The sequence below is a fragment of the Giraffa tippelskirchi genome, chromosome 1 (genome assembly GCF_054371585.1).
Source record: "Giraffa tippelskirchi isolate mGirTip1 chromosome 1, T2T-mGirTip1v1.2.pri, whole genome shotgun sequence".
Lineage (NCBI taxonomy): Eukaryota > Metazoa > Chordata > Mammalia > Artiodactyla > Giraffidae > Giraffa > Giraffa tippelskirchi.
The window spans coordinates 23,153,565-23,181,492 of record NC_137275.1 but is presented as its reverse complement, the minus strand read 5'-3'; the positions used below and the strand labels follow the sequence as shown (position 1 = coordinate 23,181,492).

General features: G+C 40.4%; 1 protein-coding gene across 1 annotated transcript in view; it reads left to right on the top strand.

Annotated features, from left to right (window-relative positions):
- Positions 1 to 27,928, top strand: part of FRAS1 (Fraser extracellular matrix complex subunit 1) — a 502,478-nt gene that overhangs the window by 173,946 nt on the left and 300,604 nt on the right. The window contains exons 3-4 of the mRNA XM_081584176.1: positions 17,520 to 17,627; positions 25,704 to 25,796. Coding sequence (XP_081440302.1) covers positions 17,520 to 17,627; positions 25,704 to 25,796 — 201 coding nt within the window. The remainder of the gene's footprint in view (positions 1 to 17,519; positions 17,628 to 25,703; positions 25,797 to 27,928) is intronic.

Below are 27,928 nucleotides of genomic sequence, written 5' to 3'. Positions count from 1 at the left end.
AATAATAACTAATTTATAGGATCTTGGTGGGGATTAAATGTTATATAAATACACATATTTGTTGTTTTTAGTCGCTAAATCATATATGACTCTTTTTGACCCCATGGACTGTAGCCTGCTAGGCTCCTCTGTCCATGGGATTTCCCAGGCAAGAATATTGGAGTGGGTACCATTCCCTTCTCCAAGGATCTTCCTGATTCAGGGATTGGACCTGCATCTCCTACATTGCTAGGTGGATTCTTTAGCACTGAGCCACCAGAGATTCCCTGGGTTTGATCCCTCGGTGAGAAAGATGCTGTGGAGAAGGAAATGGCAGCCCATTCCAGGATTCTTGCCTGAAGAATCCCGTGGACAGAGTAGTCTGGTGCTATAGTCCATGGGGCTGCAAAAGTGTTGGACATAACTTAGCGATTAAGCAACAAATACGCACAATACATAATACACATGTAACATGTATTTTATAGGTATATACACACTATAGATGTGCATCTATAATATACACATATATGTATACATACATATACATATATAATCAGTTCAGTCCAGTCACTTAGTTGTGTCTGACTCTTTGTGACCCGATGGACTACAGCACGCCAGTCTTCCTTGTCTATCACCAACTCTCAGAACTTGCTCAAACTCATGTCCATCGAGTCGCTGATGCCCTCCAGCCATCTCATCCACTGTCGTCCCCTTCTCCTCCTGCCTTCAATCTTGTCCAACATCAGGGTCTTTGTCAATGAGTCAGTACTTTGCATTAGGTTGCCAAAGTGTTGGAGCTTCAGTTTCAGCATCAGTCCTTCCAATGAGTATTTGGGACTGATCTCCTTTAGACTGACTGGTTGGATCTCCTTGCAGTCCAAGGAACTCTCAAGAGTCTTCTCCAAACCACAGTTCAAAAGCATCAATTCTTTGGAGCTCAGCTTTCTTTATGGTCCAACTCTCACATCCATACATGATTACTGGAAAAACCATAGCTTTGACTATACATATCTTTGTTGGTAAAGTAATGTCTCTGCTTTTTAATATGCCTTCTAGGTTTGTCATAGCTTTTCATCCAAGGAGTAAGTGTCTTTTAATTTCATGGCTGCAATCACCATCCACAGTGATTTTTGAGCCCCCCAAAATAAAGTCTGTCTCTGTTTCCATCATTTCCCCATCTATTTGCCATGAAGTGATGGGACCGGATGCCATGATCTTCATTTGCTGAATGTTGAGTTTTTAGCCAACTTTTTCACTCTCCTCTTTCACTTTCATCAAGAGGCTCTTCAGTTCTTCTTTGCTTTCTGCCATAAGCATGGTGTCATCTGCATATCTGAGATTATTGATATTTCTCCCAGCAGACTTGATTCCAGCTTGTGCTTCATCCAACCTGGCATTTTGCATGATGTACTCTGCATAGAAGTTAAATAAGCAGGGTGACAATATACAGCCTTGATGTACTCCTTTCCCTATTTGGAACCAGTCCATTGTTCCATGTCTGGTTCTAACTGTTGCTTCTTGACCTGCATACAGATTTCTCAGGAGGCAGGTAAGGTGGTCTGGTATTCCCATCTCTTGAAGAATTTTCCACGTTTTGTTGTGGTCTACACAGTCAAAGGCTTTGGTATAATCAATAGAGCAGAAGTAGGTATTTTTCTAGAATTCTCTTGCTTTTTCTATGATCCAGCAGATATTGGAAATTTCATCTATAATTCCTCTGCCTTTTCTAAATCCAGTTTGAATGTCTGGAAGTTCACGGTTGATGTACTGTTGAAACCTGGCTTGGAGAATTTTGAGTGTTACTTTGCTGGTGTGTAAGATGAGTGCAATTGTGCAGTAGCTTGAACATTCTTTGGCATTGCCTTTCTTTGAGATTGGAATGAAAACTGAACTTTTCCAGTCTTGTGGCCACTGCTGAGTTTTCCAAATTTGCTAGCATATTTAGTGCAGCACTTTAAGAGCATCATATTTTAGGATTTGAAATAGCTCAGCTGTAATTCCATCTCCTCTGCTAGCTTTGTTCGTAGTGATGCTTCCTAAGGCCCACTTGGCTTCAGACTTCAGTATGTCTGGCTCTAGGAGAGTGATCACACCATCGTATATATGTGTTATTAGTAGTTGCTTAGTAAGTAGTAACTTTGTGTACTGGACATTTTAAAGTGGGGTTTGAGAAATTGTACTGTGCATTAGGGCTGCCGTCTATAGGGTCACACAGAGTCGGACACAACTGAAGCGACTTAGCAGCAGCAGCAGCAGCAGCACTCTGCGTTAAGTTAAATAAAGTTAACTTTAAGTTAACATTAAGTTAAATAAATTGATTTTTTTCAAAAAACATTTCTATGGTATCATATTTTGAAATGTTTGATTTCTAACTTGCTTGCACATAATGAAGAGTGGTTGGTATACTGATGAAATTGGTCATGAAATACACAGAAGAGAAAAAAAATCCAACAACCAATGGGATACTTTATAAATTCTGCATGGGGTATAGTGATGATTCCTCTGAGTAGCAGAGGTCATGGAGAGATGTACAGGAAGGTCTAAAGTTGGAGAAGTGGAAGTCACTGCTCTACACTGTAATTTCTGGGCACTGTGCCAAGAAATGCAAATGTGTTACCTAATTTATCCTCCTGGGTAGATTTTATTATCTTTATTCTTTTTACATAAAAGGAAACTGAGGTTGAGTTGGGATAATTGTCTTGCTTAAGGTTTTGTAATTATTAAGGCAGGGAACTGAATTCCAGCCCAGGATTTTTTGGTCCCAAAACTCATTTCTAGATTATGGATATATAGTCTGATCTCTGAATTTTATGGAAGAGGAATCTGAGACCCATGCACGTGGCTTGTCTACTGTGCCCTCCTTGGTCAAAGCAGATTCTGACTCTGTCTAGTGTTCTTTTTCTATACTAGGTTTTTTCTTCACTTCTTGTCTTTTGCTTTGTTGTGTAGTTGTTTCAAAACTCTTGCTTCTTTGATTGTATTTCAAGTTCAAGGGCAAATATAAGGGACTGGGTTGTATTATTCTGTCTCTGGTTTGGGCTATGTTTTTCTGTACTTGCATATTGTATCTGACAATGAAGAATCCTCAATAAGTTCTTGGTGAATTGAATTCTTTAAGGAATTAGTGTCTAAAATCTTATTTTGATTGATGAAGAGGTATAAATACATACAAATGTACGTACGTCTTATGCCAGCAAGTTTGGAAAACTCAGCAGTGGCCACAGGGCTGAAAAAGATCAGTTTTCATTCTAATCCCAAAGAAGGGCCATGCCAAAGAATGTTCAAACTACCATACCATTGTGCTCATTTCACATGCTAGCGAGGTAATGCTCAAAATCCTTCAAGCTAGGCTTCAACAGTATGTGAACTGAGAACTTCCAGATGTACAATCTGGATTTAGAAAAGGCAGAGGAACCAGAGATCAAATTGCCAGCATCTGCTGGATCATAGAAAAAGCAAGAGAATTCCAGAAAAACATCTTCTTCTGCCTTATTGACTATGTTAAACCTTTTACTGTGTGGATCACAACAAACTGTGGAAAATTCTTCAAGAGATGGGAATACCATACCACCTTACCTGACTCCTGCAAAACCTGTGTGCAGGTCAAGAAACAACAGTTAGAACCAGATATGGAAAAATGGACTGGTTCCAAATGGGGAAAGGAGTACGTCAAGGCTGTATATTGTCACCCTGCTTATTTAACTTAATGCAGAGCACATCATGCAATGTGCTAGGCTGGATGACTCACAAGCTGGAATCAAGATTGCCAGGAGAAATGTCAATAACCTCAGATATGTAGAAGACAATGCCCTAATGTCAGAAAGCAAAGAGGAACTAAAGAGACTTTTGATGAAAGTAATAAAGGAGAGTGAAAAAGCTGGCTTAAAACTCAACATTCAAAAAACTAAGATCATGGCATCCAGTTCTATCACTTCATGGCAAGTAGGTGGGGAAACAATGGAAACAGTGACAGACTTTATTTCCTTGGTCTCCAAAATCACTGCAGTTGATGCCTTCAGCCATGAAATTAAAAGATTCCTGCTCCTTGGAAAAAAAGCTGTGACACCTGGACAGTGTATTGAAAAGCAAAGACATCACTTTACCAACAAAGGTCTGTATAGTCAAAGCTATGGTTTTTCCAGTAGTCGTATATGAATCCAAGAGTTGGATCATAAAGAAGCCTGAATGGCGAAGAATTGATACTTTTGAACTGTGGTGCTGGAGAAGACTCTTGAGAGTCCCTTGGACAGCAAGGAGATCAAACCAGTCAATCCTAAAGGAAATCAATCTTGAATATTCTTTGGAAGGACTGATACTGAAGCGAAGCTCCAATACTCTGGGCACCTGATGTGAAGAGCCGATTCATTGGAAAAAGACTCTGATGTTGGGAAAGACTGACGGCAGGAGAAGGGGATGACAGAGGATGAGATGGTTGGATGGCATCACTGACCCAATGGACCTGAGTTTGAGCAAACTCCAGGAGATGGTGAAGGACAGGGAAGCCTGGCGTGCTGCAGTCCATGGGGTTGCAAAGATTTGGACACGAGTGAGAGACTAAACAACAAGGATACATATCTACCTATGGGGTTTTATTTTGGGAAATTCAGCTGATATTTTATAATAAAGGCTCTCAATATTATTGTATCCACTGCTCTGTTTTTCACCCAGTCTGACAGTTTTTATCCTTTAACATTTTTCGTCCATGTAATTGTTCATATGCTGTGTGCTTAGTCACTCAGTCGTATCCAACTCTTTCCAATCCTGTGGAATGTAGCCCACCAGGCCTCTCTGTCCGTGGAATTCTCCAGGCAAGAATACTGGAGTGGGTTGCCATTCCCTTCTCAGGTAATCTTCCCAACCCAGGGATCAAACACAGGTCTCCCACATTGCAGGTAGATTCTTTACCATCTGAGCCACCAGGGAAGCCTGTAATCATTCATAATTTAAGGTTTATATTTAATATTGCTATTTGTTTTCTATTTGTCACTTCTGTTTTTTCTCTTTTTTTCTCTGTTTGTCTTTTGGATCTAATCTTTTTCGTGTGTATCTAATTTCACATTAGCTTTTTAGTTATACATGCTTTATATTTTTAATGGTTATCCTAGAAATTACAGTATGTAGTAATCATTTTATTTATCTCCTCCCAACTAATACTAGAACCTTGAAACATTGCGCTTTATTTATTCCTCTACTATCTTGTTATTTTTATTAGGCATTTTTACATATATTCCAAATCTCACAACATTTTGTTTCGTACAGTTATTTATTTATGTTGCTTGCATATTTGATGTTTTGATTACTCTAAATTCCTTCTTACATTACTATGTTTCCATCTAGAATCATTTTCTTTTTGCCTGCAGAATTTATTTAATATTTTCATTTCTTTAGTTTGAGCTTGTAGGTGACAAATTCTCACACATTTTATTAATTTAAAATATCTTTATCTCATTTTCATTGTTCAAGGATATTTTTGTTAGGTATACAGTTCTAAGTTGATGATTTTTTTTTTTCTTACTTTAAATATTTGTTTTCTGCCTTTCACCATTTTTTTTTTTTTGGTGGAGAAGTTAGCTGTCAGTTTTAGTATTAATCTGTGAAGTTAATTCCTCTGTGGCTTTGAAGATTTTTCTCTATGAAAACAACCTAAATGTCTTTTGATGAATGAATGGATAAAGATAATATAGCATATATAAATACAATGAAATATTGTGCAGCTTTAAAAAGGAAGGAAGTTCTAAGTTTGCAACAGTATGGATGAATCTGGAGGGCATTGTGTTATTTGAAATAAGACACATTAGGAGAGACTGCATGGTATTAGGTATATGCTGAATTTTTGTTTTTTTTAAAGGCAAACTCATAGAAACTGACAGTAGAAAGGTGGTTATCAAGACGGGATGGAGAAAGTAGGGGCAAGTTGGAGGAAAAAATCTTTTTCTCTTTGCTGTGGATTTTTTTGTAGTCTTTCCCTCATGTCCTTAGGTGTTTTCTTTATGTGTATTCTACTTGATGTACATAGTACTTCTTGAATCTATGGCTTGATGTTTTTCTTCTCTTTGGAGAAATTCTTGGCTAATATTTCTTGAAAAGTTTGTTTCTGCCTATTTTCTGCTATTTCTTTCTCAGGACTCAGTTGCCCATATATTAAACCTTATGTCATGTTCCTTGTGTCTCCCATGCTCTTTTCCATGGTTTCCATACTTTTTGTTCTTAATGTTTCAGTTTGGGGTTTTCTATTACTTATCCTTCTGGTTGTTGTTGTTGTTTGGGGTTTTCTATTACTTATCCTTCTGGTTGTTTTTGTTATAGTTGTGTGTGTGTGCGTTAAGCAAAATTTATCTCATATGTTTGTTTTCTGTTTTGCAATTTGAAATTAACTATGTTTATCAGTTCAGTTCAGTCGCTCAGTCATGTCCGACTCTTTGCAACCCCATGAATCGCAGCACGCCAGGCCTCCCTGTCCATCACCAACTCCCGGAGTTTACCCAAACTCATGTCCATTGAGTCAGTGATGCCACCCAGCCATCTCATCCTCTGTCATCCCCTTCTTCTCCTGCCCCCAGTCCTTCCCAGCATCAGGGTCTTTTCCATGTTCTAAATAGCCTCTGTAAGGGGAGTCAAGATAATTTTGCTTCTTGAAGGAGAGTCCAACGACAGCAAAGCGAAAAGAGCATTAGTCAGAAACAGTTCAGTTCAGTCGCTCAGGTTATCTGATGAAATATTCATAGCTTTTATAAACTCTCCAATGTTTTTATTGTCTTCTGTTGTCTTCATTAAATTCTAAACAAAATAAAGTAAAATCTTTGTTTAAGTTACATATTATTAGCACTCAATAAAGTCTTTATATTTATGTGTAAATCAGGAACAGTTGAGATATATAATCAGATAACTATAAACAGATTTTTCATTGCTGTGAATGTTTTGTGGGACACTTGAAAGTCATGTGAAAGTGGGACAGTTTTCTAGGTGCTGGAATGTCTCGCTTATTACAAGACATCTGGAATTTATGATCCTTGTCTATTAAATGCCAGTAACATCCTAACCTTTATTCTTCAAAGCACAATTTTGAATGTCTCTTGGGGTTGCATTGTCCTTGTTTAGCAGCATGCTCTACATTAAATCATGAGGCCGGCTCACCAGTGTTGAAGTCTTAGACTCAAGGCCTTGGCTGGGCCTGACAACAGACATTGTGGAATGTGGATTTACCTGGTGGAATGTGAGTGCCAGTACAATTCCCAACCATTTACTGGTTTGCCAGTTTAACTAGACCAACTGCCAAGAGGCTAGCTAGAAGGAAAAGTTAGGGATGAAGGTTTTGCTGCATAGCTTCAAGTGCTATGATGCAGCTTTGGCATGCTGGAATACAGTAAGTAGCACCAGGCAGAAATAGAGGGACTCTTTTAGAACAAAAGTCTTGTTGGAAACATTGGTCTAGAAGGCTGGATCTCAAATAGCACGTATTGAAATGGGCTACTGTAGCCACAAGAGCAGCTTGGAGAGTTACGTGCTATTGTCTATGTATTTGACTTTCAGCAATTACATCACAAGATTGCTAGCAATTATTTAGTTTTGGGAATATCTATCCATCTACCCATCCATCCATTCATTAACTCAGTCAAAATAATTATAAGTGCCTGCCATGTTTCAGTCACTATGAGAATGCAAAGCTACCTCTATGTAAAGAAATTACCCTCAATTTTGGGGAGGGAGATAGATGTAAACAACTAATTATAGAACAAATGAGAATGATCTAGTGGGGAGTGGAAGACAAAAAAATAAATAATTTTAATATGAGAGATAATGGTATAGCTGTACTTTAATTTCATGTGCAAACATTTTGAATGTTTGATTTTTTTCTCCATTTGCTTTAGAAATAGGAAATAAAGTCTTTGAGAGTTGAATTGCTAGAGAGAATAAAAAAAAGCAATTTCAAGCTTAAGCTATCCTAGATTCTCCCTAGTAACTGGATTACTTTGAGTGGAAATATGAGACAGATTTTTTATTCACTATAGAACTTTCTGTGGTTAACATCTCCAGGAATTTATGAGGGTTATTTTGTCACTGGAGTCCTCTTAGGTTGGGCTTTTACTATAACAGGATTGTGTTAGAACAAATGGAAAGCTGGGGATAAAAATAGAAGAGCTAAGCCTGTGTTTCCATTGCTTCAGAATTTGGAATGTGAAGCACATTCAGTGGATATTTAATTTTATTCTATATTTTGAAGAGTATTTTGTTTGTATAATACTCTAGGAGTATAATTTCCACAACACTCTATAGAAGAATATTTTGTAAACATTTAAACTATAGGAAAGTAAACTTTCCCTTATCTTGGAAGCTGGAGGGATTTTCTAAATAAATCTCTAAATGCTACAAGTATTCCCCCTGTCACAGAAAATACTGTGGTCAACTGGTTAAGATAGTGGCAAGTAATCAAACTCATAGCTGACATTTATTAAGTGCTTTTTATGCACTCGTCACTGTGCTAAGTAAGTATATTAGTTTATTTCATCTTCACTGTCACCCTATTGGGTCCTATCTTATCCTTAGTTTATATATTAGGAAATGGAAGCTCAAAAAAGCTAACGATTTGTCTTAAGTTCCCAAAGCTAGCAAGTAATTGAATTGATATTTGAACCCAAGTTTATCTACTCTACTGTATTGGCTTCCCCAGTGGCAGTGGTAAAGGGTCTGCCTGCAATGTGGGAGATGCAGGAAATGAGGTTCGATACCTGGGTCAGGAAGATCACCTGGAGGAACCCACGCCAGTATTCTTGCTGAGAAAATTACATGGACAGAGAAGCCTGGCAGGTTATGATCCATAGAATCACAAAGAGTCAGACGCAATTGAACATGCACTTGCCATACTGGCATTGGTACTTGAGTTGATATGCTGGATAACTTATTGTATAACTTTGTGTCCATAGACCAAGGCTGTGGGTACAGATGTGGGTATGGTGGGAAAAATGGAAGCTTCAGAGTCTAATGGACATTGATTCAGATATAGGGAGAAATACCAGACCACCTGACCTGCCTCCTGAGAAATCTGTATGCAAGTCAAGAAGCAACAGTTAGAACTGAACATGAAACAACAGACTGGTTGCAAATAGGGAATGGAGTACATCAAGGCTGTATATTGCCACCCCGCTTATTTAACTTCTGTGCAGAGTACATCATGAGAAATGCTGGGCTGGAGGAAGCACAAGCTGGAATCAAGATTGCCGGGAGAAATATCAATAACCTCAGATATGCAGATGACACTACCCTTATGGCAGAAAGTGAAGAACTCAAGAGTGTCTTAATGAAAGTGAAAGAGGAGAGTGAAAAAGTTGGCTTAAAGCTCAACATTCAGAAAACTAAGATCATGGCATCCGGTCCCATCACTTCATGGCAAATAGATGGGTAAACAGTGGAAGCAGTGGCTAACTTTATTTTTCTGGGCTCCAAAATCACTGAAGATGGTGATTGCAGCCATGAAATCAAAAGACGCTTACTCCTTGGAAGAAAAGTTATGACCAACCTAGATAGCATATTAGAAAACAGAGACATTACTTTGCCAACAAAGGTCCATCTAGTCAAAGCTATGGTTTTTCCAGTAGTCATGTATGGATGTGAGCGTTGGACCATAAAGAAAGCTGAGCACCAGAGAATTGATGCTTTTGAACTGTGGTATTGGAGAAGACTCTTGAGAGTCCCTTGGACTTCAAGGAGATCCAACCAGTCCATCCTAGCAGAAATCAGTCCTGAATATTCACTGGAAGGACTGATGCTGAAGCTGAAACTCCAATACTTTGGTCACCTGATGCGAAGAACTGACTCATTTAAAAAGACCTTGATGCTGGGAAAGATTGAATGCAGGAGGAGAAGGGGACGACAGAGGATGAGATGGCTGCATGGCATCACCGACTCAATGGACATGAGTTTGAGTGAGCTCCAGGAGTTGGTGATGATCAGGGGAGCCTGGTGTGCTGCAGTCCATGGGGCCGCAAAGAGTTGGACAGGACTGAGTTACTGAACTGACAGTCACTTGCAAGCTTTGGGAATATTACCTAGACTCTCGGCCTCTTGGTTTCCGTATCGGTAAAATGGAGATGATGATAATACGTATCTCAAAATATTTTAGGAAGATATATGAAAGATGTGAACATGCCAAAGCATCTGAAATCCAGAAGATGCCCTCTTTCTTATTTTTCTTTACTGTGCCAAAAGAACTTGGAGAAATAAGATTGGCTTTATGGAAGCAGGGGGAGCTTTGGGAACATGAGACAGGGAAATACTGACTTAGTTAAGGAGGCAGAGAAGGTCTCCCTGAAGAGGTGATGTTTCAGCTGAGACTTGGTGGATGTGTGAAAATTAGATGAAGAGGGGCTGGGAGTGTGCTGTTGGAGGTACGGGGGAGTCTGTTAGGCAGGTGCGTCACTTAACCTCACAATCCTTTCCCCTGAAAATTAGCAGCACTGCTGTAGTTTATCCCATCTTATTGGCCTATTAAAGTGAGAAAGTGGAAGAGTGATTTGAAATGGTAAGACTGTTCTCTAGTATCTATCTATTTATCTATCTATACACACACTACATACATAAAATAAGGCATGCACAGGTACATGCTAAGTCACTTCAGTTGTGTTCAACTCTGACTCTATGGACTGCAGCCCGCCAGGCTCCTCTGTCCATGGGATTCTCCAGGTAAGAATACTGGAGTGGGTTGCCATGCCCTCCTCCAGGGGATCTTCACAACCCAAGGATCAAACTCGTGTCTCTTATGTCTACTTGCGTTGGCAAGTGCGTTCTTTACTACTGGAGCCACCTGGGAAGCCCCCAAATAAGGCATACATATATATATGTAATAAAGCATTAATTGTTATTAGTGTTATCTGATAAAAGTACAGCCTAGAAGAAAAAAGGATGGATTTGAATCCCAGATCCACCCATTACTAGATGTGTTCTGGACAATTCACTCAGCCTTTTCATACCTTGTTCCATCATTGAAAAAGTAGCGTAGTGATGCTATGTCCACAAGATGCTGGGATGGCCCCTGAGATGCTGAGTGTGTGGGAGATCTGGAGGAGTACTGGCCCTTGGTAGTACCTTGTTCCCTTTCCTTTCCTTTCCTTTCTGCTCCTCCACCAGTGCTAGCTCACTATTCTAAGAAGACATATGTACAAGAACATGATGTTAACTTGCCGTGTTTTTCAGGATTTCTTGTCAGCCAAGTGAACAAAGACATTTGCAGTTGTATAAAGAAGCTATCTTTTTATCTGTGGTTCATGATGTTGTTTCTGTATCTAAGCTGATCTTCTTATGATTGATTCCTTCAACTTTATCATTTTAAGACAACAGCAGGAGGAGATCAGGTACAAGCTAATCACTCCAAAATGCTAAGATGTGAAACTACTTCAGTCCTTGGTGTGCAGAACAAACTCCATAAGAGGGTATTGTGTGGAGCAAGGCTTCCCTGGTGGCTCACTGTCAGTTCAGGAGATATGGGTCTAATCCCTGGGCTGGGAAGATCCCCTAGAGAAGAAAATGGTAACCCACTCCAGTATTCTTGCCTGGGAAATCCCATAGACAGTGGAGCCTAGTACACTTCAGTCCATGGGGGTCACAAAAGCGTTGGACATGACTTAGACACTAAATAACAACAGCAAATTTTAAAAATAGGTCTCAAGCAGGAAAGGGATCACCATTTTCTGTTTTATTTGCCTTTGGCTTGTGTATGTTCTTCCTGCAAGGGGGGAATTTAATGTAAATACAAGGACTCTTACCTTTTCTTACCAATAAGTGTCCTTTGCTGCCTTTTATTTGGGGGTGGATAAAGAGCTTCACATGAACTTAAAAATGAGACCAAATGAAAAAGGTATTGTTTATCTAAGCTGTCTGAGGAAGGGCACTTGGGAAAAGAATTGAACTCTGAAATAACCTTATGAAAGTTATTGATTCGTTTCTTTATGGTTCCTTGACAAACAGGAACCATTATTTCTGTGTCCGAATTGGAGCTGGGTCAAAGAATCCTTATATATGGATTATCTTTCCTAAAAACCAGACTTGTCAGGAAAATGAACTTCCAGAAATGGAGACATGAGGCCCAGTGGAATATTGCAGTCCTTTCATGGCGTTCAAGGACAAATAGAGACACAGTTAGTTTTTAAAAATCTTAACTGAGCGCAGGAAGAAATGTTTGAGAATAACACAAAGGTTTAGGTAAATGGCTCACTCTTAGGTATTTGTTGGGTGCTTTTATTTAATTCCCCTGTCCCCATGCCAGTTCAATTTCAAAACTCAGTTGCTTCCTACCTATGATTTGTAGGGACAAGGGTACCGTATTTTTGTTTTTTTCTGTCTTATATTTTGAAATTAACTTTAAAAGATCACATAAGTTACATATATTTTGCTATTGAAATGACAAAAAATATGGATAAGGATAAAGGAAAGAGATAAAAAATCACCAAGAATCCCTACCCAGGAATGACCATGCACAGAAATATATTTTAATTATAAAAACACATTATATTCTGCTTACTATTTTGTAACTTGAAAGCACAACTTTGGGGTTACTTTATTCCTCCTTTCTCATTTTTGGCCTAACAAGCCAAGGAGATTTAAAATGAGATGAATAAATCAATAATTAAAATAGGATTATTATAACATTCAGATGAAAAAATTATGTTGACAGTTGATAAACTATTATAGAATATCATAAATAATGTTTCCCCAGCAATTTGAGTACTCATGAGGGATGTAGTCATTGTTTATTTTTTAGCATTAAACAAATATTTAATAAATACTTGACCAAGTGAAATAGTTTTTGTTGTTTTTTGAAGCACCTTGCTATTACTTCAACATGTCTGGGGGATGGAGGCACTGTATTATCTACAAGAACACTTTATTCACTTATTATTAGAAATATTAAAAGCCATTTAGGTTGCTTTTTAGGTTTGTCGTAATCTAATCCTTTAATCTACATTCTAGTAAAAAACTATTTTAAGACTATTTCTTTTGCAGAGTGTGTTAGATTGGAAGAGAGGATTATAAAACAACAGAAATGCAATGGTAACATGGAAAATCTGTAAAATTTACTTTACAGTGTTATTTCTTTGGACTTTATGGCTTTATCCAGTTTTAGCGATCGAGGAACTCTAGTATCCCTTCCTTCATAAAGCAATTTTATGGTACCATAGAAATTGATTCCTGAAGTTTTAGGCCTGAAAAATATATGGCCATCTATCTAGGCCTTGGTAAAGGGCTCATTTTGTTTAAAATTAACCATAAATTATAGACTCTATGAGGACATTAATGTAAGGAATTTTTTGAAAATGCCTAAATGAAGAAAATTTTTCTTTGTAGTTTGAAAGTGAAAGTTGCTCAGTCATGTCCAACTTTTTGCTACCCCATAGACTGTAGCCTGCCAGGCTCCTCTGTCCATGGAATTCTCCAGGCAAGATTACTGGAGTGGATTGCTATTCCCTTTGCTTGGGCATCTTCCCAACCCAGAGATTGAATCCGGGTCTCCTGTGTTGTAGGTAGATTCTTTACCGTCTGAGCCACCAGGGAAGTCCTTGTAGTTTGGTTCCAGTGAACTAATAAGCTTCAACATTATGGGGGTTTTGTAGTGAATGTCATTTAAGTATTGTTTTCTCAAGACCTCTCATCCTAACTGGGATATCTCAAGTCATGGGGAAAGAAATTTTCATGATCAGTAAGTATTCAAGGTTGTTCACTAATAAAGTCAGCCAACACTCAGTAATTATGCTCAGTGGAGGGGCTATACACAGAGGAATAAAGCTAGCTCTCCTTCCTGGAAGTGACATACTGAAGGGAATACAGATATGTGAACAAATTCAGGAATGCTCCCTGGGCCCAGAAATATAGTTTTTAACTGCTGCTGCTGCTGCTAAGTCGCTTCAGTCGTGTCCGACTCTGTGCGACCCCATAGACGGCAGCCCACCAGGCTCCTCCGTCCCTGGGATTCTCCAGGCAAGAATACTGGAGTGGGTTGCCATTTCCGTCTCCAGTGCATGAAAGGGAAAAGTGAAAGTGAAGTCGCTCAGTCGTATCTGACTCTTAGCGACCCCATGGACTGTAGCCTACCAGACTCCTCCATCCATGGGAGTTTCCAGGCAAGAGCACTGGAGTGGGGTGCCATTGCCTTTTCCTAGTTTTTAACTAACATATTGAAAAATCATGTTTCTACAAATGAAAATGAAAAAATAGTGCATGTTTTTAGGACATTCTGTTTAGAGTTGAGTGAGCTTCGTCCAGTGATTGAAAGCTGTTAAAAGGTATAATGGACTATTTTGGAGTCTAGGGTCACTGAGGAAATAGTTGAGGTGCGGGGAAGAACTTAATGCCTGCTGTAAGAATGGAGGGAGTTTTAGAGCCACCCTGGGTTGAAGCAAGTACCTGGAACTGGACCTCAGCTGAGGTCTGAGTGAAAAGGAAGATAGGTTCATGGTTACAGATGCTTTTCCAATGACCTAAGTGGTCTTGAAAATGCAATCTATGGATTCATTCTTCTTCTAATGCAGCATTCCTGGGTCTTTCCAGTGTAAGTGAAAGTTGCTCAGTCGCGTCCGACTCTTTTCAATTCCTTGAACTATACAGTCCCTGGAATTCTCTAGGCCAGAATACTGGAGTGGGTAGCCATTCCCTTCTCCAGGGGATCTTCCTAGCCCAGGGATTGAACCCAGGTGTAGATTCTTTACCAGCTGAACCACAAGGGAAGCCCTTTCAATGCTTGGGTGCTAATTAAATAACAGCTTCACTCTCTTTTGCCTGTGTAGGCTGTAGTGGGAAGATGGGAAAGACAGGGTCCTTAGGAGAATATTTTCACTCCAAGAAAAGGAAATGTTTAAAAAGATACTAGCTAAATGCCTGTGGCGTCGTAGAAAGAATTTGGAATAACAATAAATTACATTAAAAATAAATAATGGGCCTTTGAGAAGTTCCAGGCACTGTTCAAATTTCTTTAAGCACATCGTCTCATCTGATCTTTTCACACGCCCTATGTGTTTAGTTCTTTATCTGCTTTACAGATAAGGAACCTGGGACACAGAAACCTTGATAAAATGGACTCACTGTTAATGACTGGTGACACCAGGATTCAATTCCAGTAGCCTGATTTCAGAGTCTGAATTCTTAGGTCTCAGACAGCTTTGTGAACTTGAGCAAATATTGCTCAATCTCTCACGTCTTGTTTCCTCATGTTGGAACAGTCATGATAATTACAGTGCCAGCTTCGTAGGGTTGTTGTTCCTGGAAGAGTTTCACGAAGCGCTGATGCACACTGACTTCCCTCTCTGCTGGGCTCAGCCCTCTCCGATGATAGCAGAGGCCAGGAAGGTGATCGAGGCCAGCCTCCTCCAGCGCCGCAAGCACCTTCTCCTACCAGCACTTCCTGTCTGCACAGGATACGTGATCAATAAACAGCAGCTGCTGACTTCATGAAGTTGTCATTTTTATTTCATCTGTATCCTGAAGCTGATACTATTTTTCTTAAATCAGCAGGGAACATATATTACATTGTGCTTGAGAATGAATTTTTTTCCCCCTCACCTATTTGTCATTGCTTTTTGGGTTAAGAGGAGACTGTGGTTGGCACACAATTGTCGTTTCAGAAGAATGTGCTGTAACATAAAGAGAAAGAAATTCAGAGGTATTCCAAGTCAGGTTCCAGTATGCATTTACTTTAATTCAAATTTCTCATAAATTAGGCACTGGGAGTGTCATCTCACCTCAGATAGGTTTTGTATTTCTTATATCACTTGGGGTTTGAAGCACATTCCCTAAAAGCTTGTACATTTAACATTTCTGAACACAAAGGACAACTTCATTTTTCCTTGAGAGTGTTGTGCACAATCCATGTAAGTCTGTACCAGTGTTGGTATCTCAGACATGGTCTTTCAGAGAAACAGAACGAATAGGAAACATATATATTAGGTTGGCCAAAAAGTTCATTTGGGTTTTTTCCATAAGATGTTATGGCCAACCATACGTATATGTATGGGGGTGGGGAGAGGGAGAGGAAGGGAGAGGGAAAAGTAGAGGGAGGAATTTATTTTAAGGAATTGGCTCATATGATTGTGGGGACTGGCAAGTCTGAAGTCTGTAGGGCAGGCCAACAGGCTGGAAACTCAGGCAGAATTTCTGTGATACAGTCTTGAGGCTGAAATCTTTCTTCTTCAGGAAACCTTGTTTTTCTCTTAAGGCTTTCAGTTGATTGGATGAGGTTCATCCACCTTGTTGAGGGTCATCTCCTTTGCTTAACTGATTATAAATGTTAATCACATCTATGAAATACCTTCACAGCAACATCTAGGCTTGTATTTGACCAAACAGCTGGGTACCATAGTCTAGCCAAGTTGACACAGGAGTTAACTATCACATTTGGTGTCTGCCTTTGTGTGATAGCATCTTTTACTAGCACCCATGCTTTTCCAAGCTCTTCCCAGTTCAGGTTAGTGCTAATAGTATGTGACTCTGTCAAGAGTTTAGAAGTTTCCCTTACTTCTCTCCAATGTATTTGAGTAGTACTTCAGTTATTCGAGGACAAAAGGATGAGGAAGTATAGAAAGGAGGACAAAACCTTCACTAAGCGACTTGTGCACTGTGAACGTTTGCTTTAGAAAGACCTCCAGTGTGCTGGGCCCAGGACAGTGCCTGCTTTGGGGTGCTCACAGGCTGGTCCAGGCAAGATAACAGGAATTTGTGAGTGCAGCAAAAGTGTAGCAATATGTGCACGAGACAGTGTGGTTCCAGAAAAGCCATGAAGAGTCACACCCGAGTGGAGGACGCAGTGCATAGGCTTAAGGGTTAGGAAATGATTCACTCTGAGGTTGAGGCTTGAAGAAGTGTGTTGGTTTGCAAGCTCTCTTTGGGAGAGTCAAGGAGAAGAGGGAACCAGGAAGAAGAGAAGCTGTGAGGCCAGGAGAAAGGCTGGGGCTGTCCAATGGCTTGACTATCTAGCGTGGGCAGACAGAAGTCTCAGAGCTGTCAGATTTGCTGAGGCTTGGGCGAGAGGCAAGGGCCAGGTGATGGGTCTACACTTTATCCCCTCAGAGGCAAAGGTGAGCCGTGGAATAGATGAGTGTGAGCAGATGTAGTGCCAAAGAACTGGGAAGTGAAGTGTGAGGTGCTCAAAGTACCCAGTGGCAAAAGCTGCTCTTAGGAAGCTGGTTAGTGCTAGTCCAAGCGTCATTTTCCTCTGGACACACTCGGATGGTTTCTGCTAGTTAGCAGCACAGAGAAACCTCAAGTCAGGGAGCAGCTTGTTCTCCTGAGATTTCAGTCCAATCGATTGTTTTTACTCTGGGAATCGACAGCTCTCTGCTGCATGCCCTTGTCTTTGGCTATGTGGGTTGACTGTGGTGAAATAGATTAGGCTGCTTTTATAGCTTCTCGGGGTTTAATCAGTACCCAGCAAGCTCTGCACGTGCCTATGACTTTCCTTTGCCTTTTAAATGTTCAGGCTGTGGGGCTGTTGATGGCACCACTTCTGTGTGCTCCTACCTTGACTGATCAGTTTTTAACTCAGAGCTTATGCTTCTTTGCAGGATGCCACCATTTGGAAGCCCGATTCATGCCAGAACTGCCGTTGCCATGGTGATATCGTTATCTGCAAACCCGCTGTTTGCAGAAACCCTCAGTGTGCCTTTGAGAAGGTATGGTGTCCTAATTGTTTTCTAAATGTAAAGCTGGGGAAGAGTAGGGTGTTTGCATTTTTTCAGTCATCTGGTTTTGACATTTATCACAACCTCTAATTGCAAAGTTTAGGAAATACAGGAGACAGTTTTAGCATATCATTTCTAAGAATGTCTTAATTTCTGTGTGTTGGACATTTACTCTGAACCAGGCACTCAAGGTTAAAAGTTAAAGTTCTTACCGTGTTACCCCATTTAGAGTGTTATCCCATTTGAAGTTTTGTGGAGTATGTATCTATATCTCCACTTTACAGAAATGGAAAGTGTAGCCTGGAGATTTTAGGCAGCTTAATATGATTATGCAGTTAAGAAGCTGCTGTCCAGAGATCTACCCTGGATCTGACAATTGCCATAGCTACTGATATTAGCCACACCATTTTACAAGCCACTGAATGCATTGCAAGTCAAGATTGAGTTCTCAAAGATGATTTTCTAAAGACATTGTTTATTGTGCAACTGACTGTATCATTGGGCTACCCAGGATCATAGGATAGACTTTAATCAAGAAATCTCCTGGTGTTTAACCAAATGTGTGTGGGATATTTCCTCATTTCCCCTTTATTAAACTGCTTTATTTTTACTTTCTGAGTATACATCTATTCTGTTGGAATTTTTTCTCCCTGGGTACTGACGCTTTTCTTTTTAAAGTAAATCTACTTACAAACAACAAAAAATTTAAGCTTCAAATTTGAACATTGGAAGCTCCCTGGAGAAGACCAATTATTTTCTTTAAAAAGCTTTCTGTCAGTTTCCCGAGCACAGTTTATTTTTCTAGTTTTCCCTCCCCACCCCATAATAATTATTCTTGAGTCTTTATGTCATCTAATGCTAAGAAGGTTCTGTTTGTTTCTAACATCGGAGTGAAGTTTCTGTATCCCTTTAATAGTATTCCTAGATTTCTTCTTGGCTGTATTTCTGAGAAGCTGAGTGTACCTTAAATGTTGGTAAATTTGGTAGTATTTTGTTGTCTGTTCTGGGACTTTCTATTTTATAGAGTAAGTACTCCTAAAAGATCTCCATTTTGTCTCACTGAGTAACTCATGTCAGAATTTGAGCTGGTTTTATAAGGGCCATGAAGACATGCCCTCCTCCACTTCATGTGAATAGTTATGGTTTCATGGAAGAACCCTTGAACTGAACGTTGGAAGACAGATGGTGCTGCTGAAACCTGGATATGTTCTCTACTAGGGGTCAACAGGCTAAACCTGGCTTGCCACCTGTTTTTGTTTTGACTTGTGAGCAAAGAATGGTTTTTACATTTTTAAATGGTTGGAACAAACCAACAGAACAGTATTTTGTGATGTGAAATTTATATGAAATCAAGTTTCAGTATCCATAAATAAAGTTTTATTGAAACACAGGCACACTCATTTGTTTAAGTATTATCTATAGCCAGCTGCTTTTGTCCTACAATGACAGTTATGTAGTTGGGGTATAGACCATATGTGACCCCCAAAGGCTAAAATATGTCTGGCCCTTTACAGAAAACATTTCCGACCCTTGTTCTGTACCAAGCATGATTTTGTCCCTTCCTAATTTGTTCATCTCGTGAGTTTTCTCAGCAAATGGCCACTCCTTTCTTCCCATTGCTCAGGTCAGAAAATGTAGCATCATCCTCCCCACTTTCTCTTACATCCCATATCCAGTATACTAGCAGATTCCCAGCTTTTCCTTCATAAAACAGTATATTTCAGATGCACCTTCTCTGCTTTTACTTTGGTTTTCCTTATTGTCATTTTTTGCCTGCATTCTTCCAGTGGGCTCTTCCCTTGTTTCACTGGTTTTGTACTGGTCTTTTTCAATGTAATCTTGATATAGCAGTTGGGGGGTGGGGTGGGGATCCTATTAAAATTTAAGTCAGATCGTGTTGCCTTTCTCCTTAAGTCCCTCCAATAGCTTTTAGTGGCTTCTCTTCTCACTTTGAGTAACTCCTCACAGTGTCCTGTAAAATGCTGCTGCTGTTGTTTAGTCGTTAAGTCAAGTCCAACTCTTTGAGACCCATGGACTGTAGCCTGCCAGGCTCCTCTGTCCATGAGATGTTCCAGGCAAGAATACTGGAGTGGGTTATCATTTCCTTCTCCAGGGAATCTTCCTGACCCAGAGATTGAACCCAGAGAAGCTGCACTGGCAGTCAGATTCTTTACTATTGAGCCACCAGCAAAGCCAACCCTCCAATCAATTAATTCCTCTCCCTGCTCTTTCTCCTTCAGACACCAAGCCTGCTTGCTCTTCCCTGGATTTATCCAGGGAATGCTTCTGCCAGGCATACTTCTGCTATTAAGGCCTTTGTGCTCTGCTCTTCTCCCTGAAATTCTACCTGGGTCTTCTCAGGTGGCTCAGTGGTAAAGAATCCACCTATAGCGAGGGAGACGTGAGTTCGATCCCTGGGTCAGGAAGATCCACTGGAGAAGGAAATGGCAACCCACTCCAATATTCTTACCTGGAGAATTCCATGGACAGAGGAACCTGGTGGGCTATAGTCAATGGGGTCACAATAGAGTCAAACAAAATTTAGTGACTGAATATCCATCTGTCTATCTATCATCTATTTATCTATTTTAATCCTTTACTTTCTCTAAGTCTTGCCTGAATGCCATTCTATTTGAAATTTCAGTTCTCCACTCCTTACCACATATTTCCTATTTCTTTTCCATGCTTTATTTTTCTTCTTTGCACTAACTACTGTCTGGACATACTCTGTATTTTACTGAAAGTTCTTGTTTACTGTCTCTTTTATTTGCTGTGTATCCTCAGCACCTACAGTTGCACCTGACACATGGTAGGCACTCAATAAATATCTTTTGACTGACTGAATGAATGAATGAATGAGAGATGAAGCTAGAGAGTTGGTAAGTTCAAGGTTATGGAGAGCTTTGTATGCTGTACTGTGGAGCTTGGGATTTTATTTTTAAGTTGGTAGAATACTAATGAAGGTTTTAAGGCATATGGGTAGGATGGCCCACTTTTCCTTTTGAAAAATCTTTCTGGCATTTCAAAGATAATGCATAATGTTGGAAATAAGGAGATCAGTTCAAAGGTTGTGAGAATAATCCAGATGAAAGGGTGAATACCTGAATCAGAGCACTGGTAGTGTAGAAGTCAAGACGAAAGGGCAGGGCCTGCCCTGGTAGCACAGTGGCTAAGACTTCATGCTCCCAGTGCAGGGGGCCTGGGTTTGATCCCTGGTCGGGGAACTAAGATTCCACATGCAGCAACTAAAGATCATGTGTGCTGCAGCTAAGACCCAGTGCAGCCAAATAAATAATAAAAAGAGGGAAGGGTAAATTTGATATTTAAGGGAGAAATTAGCAGAACTGAGTGAAGTAGGAGGGTGAGAGAAAAGAAAAGGAAAGATGACTCTCATATTTATGAGTTGATGACTAATTGGTTAGCAGAGCCACAAACTGATATTGAGAATATCGGAGAATGAGGAAAAGAATTCCATCTGGGAACAAAATGATAATTTCAGTTTGGACACATTGAGTTTGAAGTGTTTGTGGAAGATAAAGGTAGATATGCCCAAAAGACAGTGGGATATGTGACTGTAAAGCTCAGAGGAGAAGCGTGTGCTATGCTCAGTCATGTCTGACTCTTTGCAGCCCCATGGTCTGTAGCCCTCCATGCATGGAATTTTCCAGGCAAGAATACTGGAACAAGTTTCCATTTCCTACTCCAGGGGGTCCTCCTGACCCAGGGACCAAACTCACATCTCCTAGGTCTCCTGCATTGGCAGGTGGATTCTTTACCACTGACACTACCTGGGAAGCCCAGAGTTGGAGATATAATGTGGGTATCAGTAGGAGGAACACAGGAGTGCAAACAAGAGATTGTGTGAAAAAAGAATAGAGGACCAAAGACAGGATTTGGGTAGCACAGTCATTAAAGGAAAGATGAACATAAGAGAAGAAACTTAGGAAGATTAAGAAGACATGGTCAGAGAGGTAAAGGGTAAGAAATGGTCAGAAGAGAGGAGAATGTTGTGATAACTAGGAGAATAGTGTTTCCAGAAGGAGTTTATATCAATAGTATTGATCCCATGACAGAGAGTAAGTGTGAGAAAATTTAATCTGTTTCATTGAATTTGCAACATGTTGGCCACTGGTGGTCCCACTGAAGTTGGTGTCAGTAAAGTGGTGGGTGTGGTTGCTATATTACAGAGGCTTGAGGAGTGGATGGATAGTGGGCCTAGGATAGCTAAGTATAGGCTACTCCTTCAGGGAGCTTCACTGAGAATGGAAGAGAGAAATGGGACATTAGGTACACACCGCTACATCTGTGAAGTTTCTTTGAACCTCCTGTCCCCAGTCATCAAGACTCCTGGGTGTTGCCATGTGCTTTATGCTTGCCCTTATTACTGCCTTTGACCAGACTACAAATGCCTGTGTATTTGTTTGCTTCTTCCTCCAGACTCTTAGCTCCTTGAGAGCAGCAACCCTCTTCTTCACTATATGTAGCCCATCGAACAGCACAGTACATGGCACACAGAAGATACTTAGTCAATATTTGTAAAATGACCAAACAAGGGAAGGAGAGGGGTTTTTTTTTTTTTATTTTGGCTTTTGCTATTTCTATGAACTTGATATTACTATGATCACCTTGGGAGGCAAAGGGGAATGACCTTGAAGAGAGAGAGAAATTGAAGATTTGGAGAGTGGGGGAAACAGAATGATAGAACTAGAAAAACCCTTTAAAATTGATTGCCAGACTTTCTCATTTTATAGACAAAAAAGCAGACTTTTTCATTCTTTAGTCACTTGCTGAAGCATACAGCAGTAGTAAGTGGCACTCCCATGACGAGAACCTTTGTTCCTGGCTCATGAGTCAATGTAATTTCTACGCCACCATGTTTTCCGTTGTGTTTCTCAGGTGCATGTGTTGTTTTTCACGTCTGCTGGGTAGACTTTAGTTCATGGCACAAGTTAGTGAATCACCATTGTCAGTCAGTCAGTTCAGTCGCTCAGTTGTGTCTGACTCTTTGCGACCCCAAGGACTGCCACACGCTGGGCTTCCCTGTCCGTCACCAGCTCCCAGAGCTTGTTCAAACTCACGTCCATTGAGTTGGTGATTCCATCCAATCATCTCATCCTCTGTCATCCTTTTCCTGCCTTCAATCTTTCCCAGTATCAAGGTCTTTTCCAAGGAGTCAGTTCTTCGCATCAGGTGGCCAAAGTATTGGAGTTTCAGCTTCAGCATCAGTCCTTCCAGTGAATATTCAGGACTGATTTCCTTTAGGATGGACTAGTTTGATCTCCCTGCTGTCCAAGGGACTCTCAAGAGTCTTCTCCAGCATCACAGTTCAAAAGTATCAATTCTTCAGTGCCATTGTACCCTAAATTATTATTGTTATTAATACTACTTTAGATTCCTATCATTTTTTAAAAAATTTAAAAATCTCTTTTACAATTTATGTTTTGCTTCTGAATTAACTGGGTATAACCTAGTGTCAATGGTCGTTCTGTTTGATATTTGTATCTATCTATCATCTGTATATTCATCCTATCATCATATATGATAGATTCTGTATTCATATCCTGTATCCATATAGAATAGCTAGCTACAGAGTTAAAGAAGAGGGTCCGAGAGAGACAGATACAGAGAAAAACTGAAGGAATGAGAACAGAGGCTTTTAGAATATTGACTGTCTAGCCTGGAGTCAATCTTCAAGATTTCTGAAGAACATATATACAGAGAGGACAATGCCATGCAAAAGGGTACTGTATTATTAATGCATGGAGGGATTTTTGGCTGCAAACTTCAATGCAGAGTATTTACCTAATCAAGTTGTTGTGATCAATTATATATATACATGCACATATACATATGTATCATATGCTTAGAAGAGTACCTGGCTATTCTAAGTACTCTGTTTTAGCTGTGATTATCCCATGATCATCATCATTATTGTTAGTTGGTTCCTCTAGATCCTAGGCAAGCAATCCTCATTGGTGTCTTGTGCCCAAGCCACCACTTCCTAAACTCCCAGTGCAAAGCCTGCAGGGCAATAGGCTTATGTGTTCCATGCATCCCACAACTCAGGAAGCTATGCATGGTTACAGGGTAAGGTAGCAAGAACTCCCTTTCTTTCGTTCTCCAAGTACTACATGCAAAACTCTTCGCTCTTCCTTTAGCCCCGAATCACCTCTTTTGTGTTCCCACAGAAGGTCAATAGGTCAACACTCAAAATAGAGACCATCTACTCATGAATAAATAATATTATATTCATAAAATGAGTTTTGAGAGACAAATCTGAGCATAGATATATAAATATATAAATTAAATCTGATATATAAATCAAAGACAACTAATTTGGGGCATAAAATATCCCTTGAAGTCTTCCATTTGCTTGCCTTTCTCTCTCACTCTCTGCTTCCGTATTAGAATACAAACAACACTTGCATTATCTCATTTTATATCTATATGCTCAGTGGGATTTAGGTTAATGTATTTTATATATTTACTGTCTCAGTGGAAATTAGATTAGTATAGTACTTAGGGTTAGTATTAGATTAGTATAGTACTTAGGGTTAGTATTAGGTTAGTACTTAGGGTTCAGAGGGCACTTTTGTGAGTAGTCATTAATGTTGCACTGTATATACGATTTTATAAAATTCCACGCTATATGTTTTATCCTTTATTAAGCAAATAAGAAATTGTTGATCACTGTTACTCATGTATTTATCTGTTTAGTGGATTAACAGTTGTGAAATCATAGTTTTATTCTCCACCCACATTATTGGGTGGAGAATATACATATTGTAGATGTAGTTGTATTTGTAATTGTTGTACGTACAATTAACATTCTCTTGTAGGTATAATTCTTTTTAATGGCCACAGCCCCAAGTAGCAAAGAAACATTAAAACATATGTAATGTTTTGAATCTGTCAGCTGAATTCTTTGTAAACTTTTATTCTGTGGACAAGTCATGATTTCCTGGTTAATTCAGGATCTCTTACCAGTCATGATTTCCTGGTTAATTCAGGATCTCTTACCACCATTTTTGATCAAAATCACTAATAACCTGTTCTGCCACATTTCTAGACTTGAGGAACTGCTAAGTGGAAGAGCAGGATAAATCCGGGGGTCTAGAAGGGTATTATTTTTGGGGGGGTCATGCCATGTGGAATGTGGAATCTTAGTTCCCCGACCACGAATTGATCCTGTGACCTCTGCATTGGAAGCACAAACTCTTAACCACTGGACCTCCAGGAACGTCCCCAGAGGATCTAGAAGGATCATTAAGCCCCAAAGACCCACATACATGCCACAGTTTTAATCATCTCGGATAAACAGATCCTTCACAGTGGCAAATAGATGGTTAGTTAACATGTGACAACTTCCCAGTAAATCTTGGGGTATCACATGAATATCTATCTATTCTCTTGAAAGCATCACGTATTGATAAGAAACACAATTGCAACAGCAGAGGCCTTGAAAAACAATGTAGATGTTTATTGGAGCCCAGGAATTCTACCTGGATAGCTGCAGTACATGTGATACCTCCACAGAGATGCTGTTTCCTCTCCCAGCTCTGTCCTTCAGTCACCTGCCGCTTGCGCTTTGCTACTCTGTGTCCCAGGTAAAAGGCAACATTAGAACTTCAGCTCCCCCTCCCCCCTCCCCCCCATCCCCTCCTGTTGCTGGCTCCATCAGGCCTCTATAGCATGTCAGAAGACCCGCCAGCTCTCTGGCCAACCCCGCCCAAGTCTTCTCCATTACAGGGAAATACAGCTCTTGTATCACCCCCAACTGCTTTTCTGATCTGACACTCACATGGAGCATTTCTGTATTTCTAGTGAATAAAATCCTTCACTTCATTACATGTGAAAAGATGTAGACCATTTTCAAGGAACTCACTTTCACAACGGGGCTCATTTTAGCTCTGAGAGAAGCTCATCATGACAGAGAGTCCTTTTTGTTAGTGTATTCTGTTTATCTTGTTTATTGTTGTCACCCGTGGCAACTCATGAGATTTAGTGAGTCCGATGTGACTGTGTTCACTGCTGCTATTTTACACTGAGCTGCTTTTAAATGTTCAGGGGGAAGTGCTTCAAATACCTGCCAACCAATGCTGCCCTGAATGTGTGCCGAGGATGCCTGGATCTTGCCATCATGAAAAGAACATTCACGCAGTAAGTATTTTCTGACCCATGGCTGATTCCCCGTCTGTAGATCATTGACAAAGGAAAGCTGAATGCTAAACTTGTGTTGACAAGAGAGGATTTTTTTCTCCTTTGTTTGGGCTGGGGAGGACCTCAGGCTTATTTGACTTTCCGTGGGCACTTAGGTTTCTTGGATAAGATTAAAACTGTCCTATTTATTTCAGAGGCCCAGGTAAACATTTGCTGATTGAATTTGTGTCTGTCTAAAGGGTAGTCTGAGAATGTTGATGATGAAGAAGTTGTGATGCTGAATGATAAAAGGCCACCTTGCCTTTGTGTACCATGTACACTTTTTCACTTGATTTATGAACAACCCTGAGTAGACAACTCCTGTGTTAAAGATGGAAGAGTTGAATTGCAAAGAATGTAAGATACTGGCCCCATGTATTACCAATAGGTGGTGTAACTTGGCCTGGAGCCCTGGTCTTCTGACTACTCATTCAGTGTGGAGTATGTCAGCAGTATGCACATGTTGGGCTTTGTGGTGAGGACCATCCTCTGCAGTATAGGATGGTTAGCAGCATCTACAGCCTCTCTGTACCCATCACCTGTTAGTATCCTCTGCAGTCCTGACAACCAGAAATGTCTGCATGTGTGGCCATCTTTCCCCTGGGGAGAGGGGCAAAATGAAAATGCCCACTCCCCTCATTTAGAACCACAGTACATGCATGCTAAGTTGATTCAGTCGTGTCTAACTCTGTGCAGCCATATGGACTGTAGCCTGCCAGGCTCCTCTGTCCATAAGATTCTTCAGGGGAGAATGCCCTCCTCCAGGGGATCTTCCTGACTTAGGGATTAAACCCAAATCTCTTAAGTCTCCTGCATTGACAGGAGGGTTCTTTACCACTGGGGCTACCTGGGAAGCCCATAACACCACGATACTAGAAATCAACCCTCAAGTTCTTTTATCACACTTTCTCATTCCAGATCCTGCAGAATTAGCTTAGAGATATTAAATACTGATTTAAAAGGAACATTGCAAGGCCTATAATAGAAATTTTGAAAATGGATGGCTACAGTTCATCTCCATTCATGCTTGCATACTCCCCTGAGGCAGCAGGTGAACCTGAGTGTGATAGAAAGACAGTCTTTGCTTTAACCTTCATCTTCCACCTCATACAAAACTTTCTCCAAGTTAGTGTCTTTACCCTTTCAGCAGAGAGCATAGGTTAGCCAGAATTGATATACCCACTCTTGGCTGCTATTCACGGTGCATACCTAAAACCCAGTGGGGACAGTGCACATTCCCCTGGGACAGGATCACCTCCCTTAGCCACTGTCTCCACATCTCCTGAGGAAGCCACTGTGTCACATCAGCACGGTGTGTTGCCAAATGATAGGGTGGTGTGTGATCTGAATGGTAGGGTCTGTGTCTTCATACCATGTGTCACCCTGTGCTGCTTGATTTAGGGCTTCCCTGGTGGGCTCAGCGCTAAAGAATCTGCTTGTAGTGCAGGAGATGCAAGTTCGATCCGTGGGTGGCAAAGATCCCTGGAGGAGGGCATGGAAACCCACTCCAGTGTTCTTGCCTGGAGGATTCCAAGGAGAGAGGAGCCTGGTGGGCTACAGTCCATCGGGTCACAAAGAGCTGGACATGACTGAAGCGACTGAGCATGCACACATGCTACTTGAGTCAGTCTGTGTTACGTAAGGTGATGGAAACCACGCAAGAGGACCTCCTGTGAAATGGAAGGTGCTGCAGGGCAGGCTGGTGTTGGAATTAACGAAAGTTCATAATGATTGGAGCAGGTGTATGGATCAAGGTCAAAAATCCCAAGCTGAACTTTTCAAGTGAGGGAGCCCTAGGATGTAAGATAAGGCCAAGATCTGGAGGAACAACAAACATCTCAAGTAAGAGGGGAACCAGGGACTTGGGACGGCGAAGCTCAATGACTCTTTGCATAGCCTCTCTAATGACACTTGTCATTTGCTTGCTCGTCTTATGTTCTTGTACTTGTGTGATCTTCTTTTCTTGATTTAAGATTTCTGAGAACATTGACAATATTGTGTCTACCTTCACAGTGATCTTCCTTACCCCCTACCTAACCTGACTCTTGGCACTGAACTTTTCCCAGAGTAGGTGCTCAATAAACATCAGGACT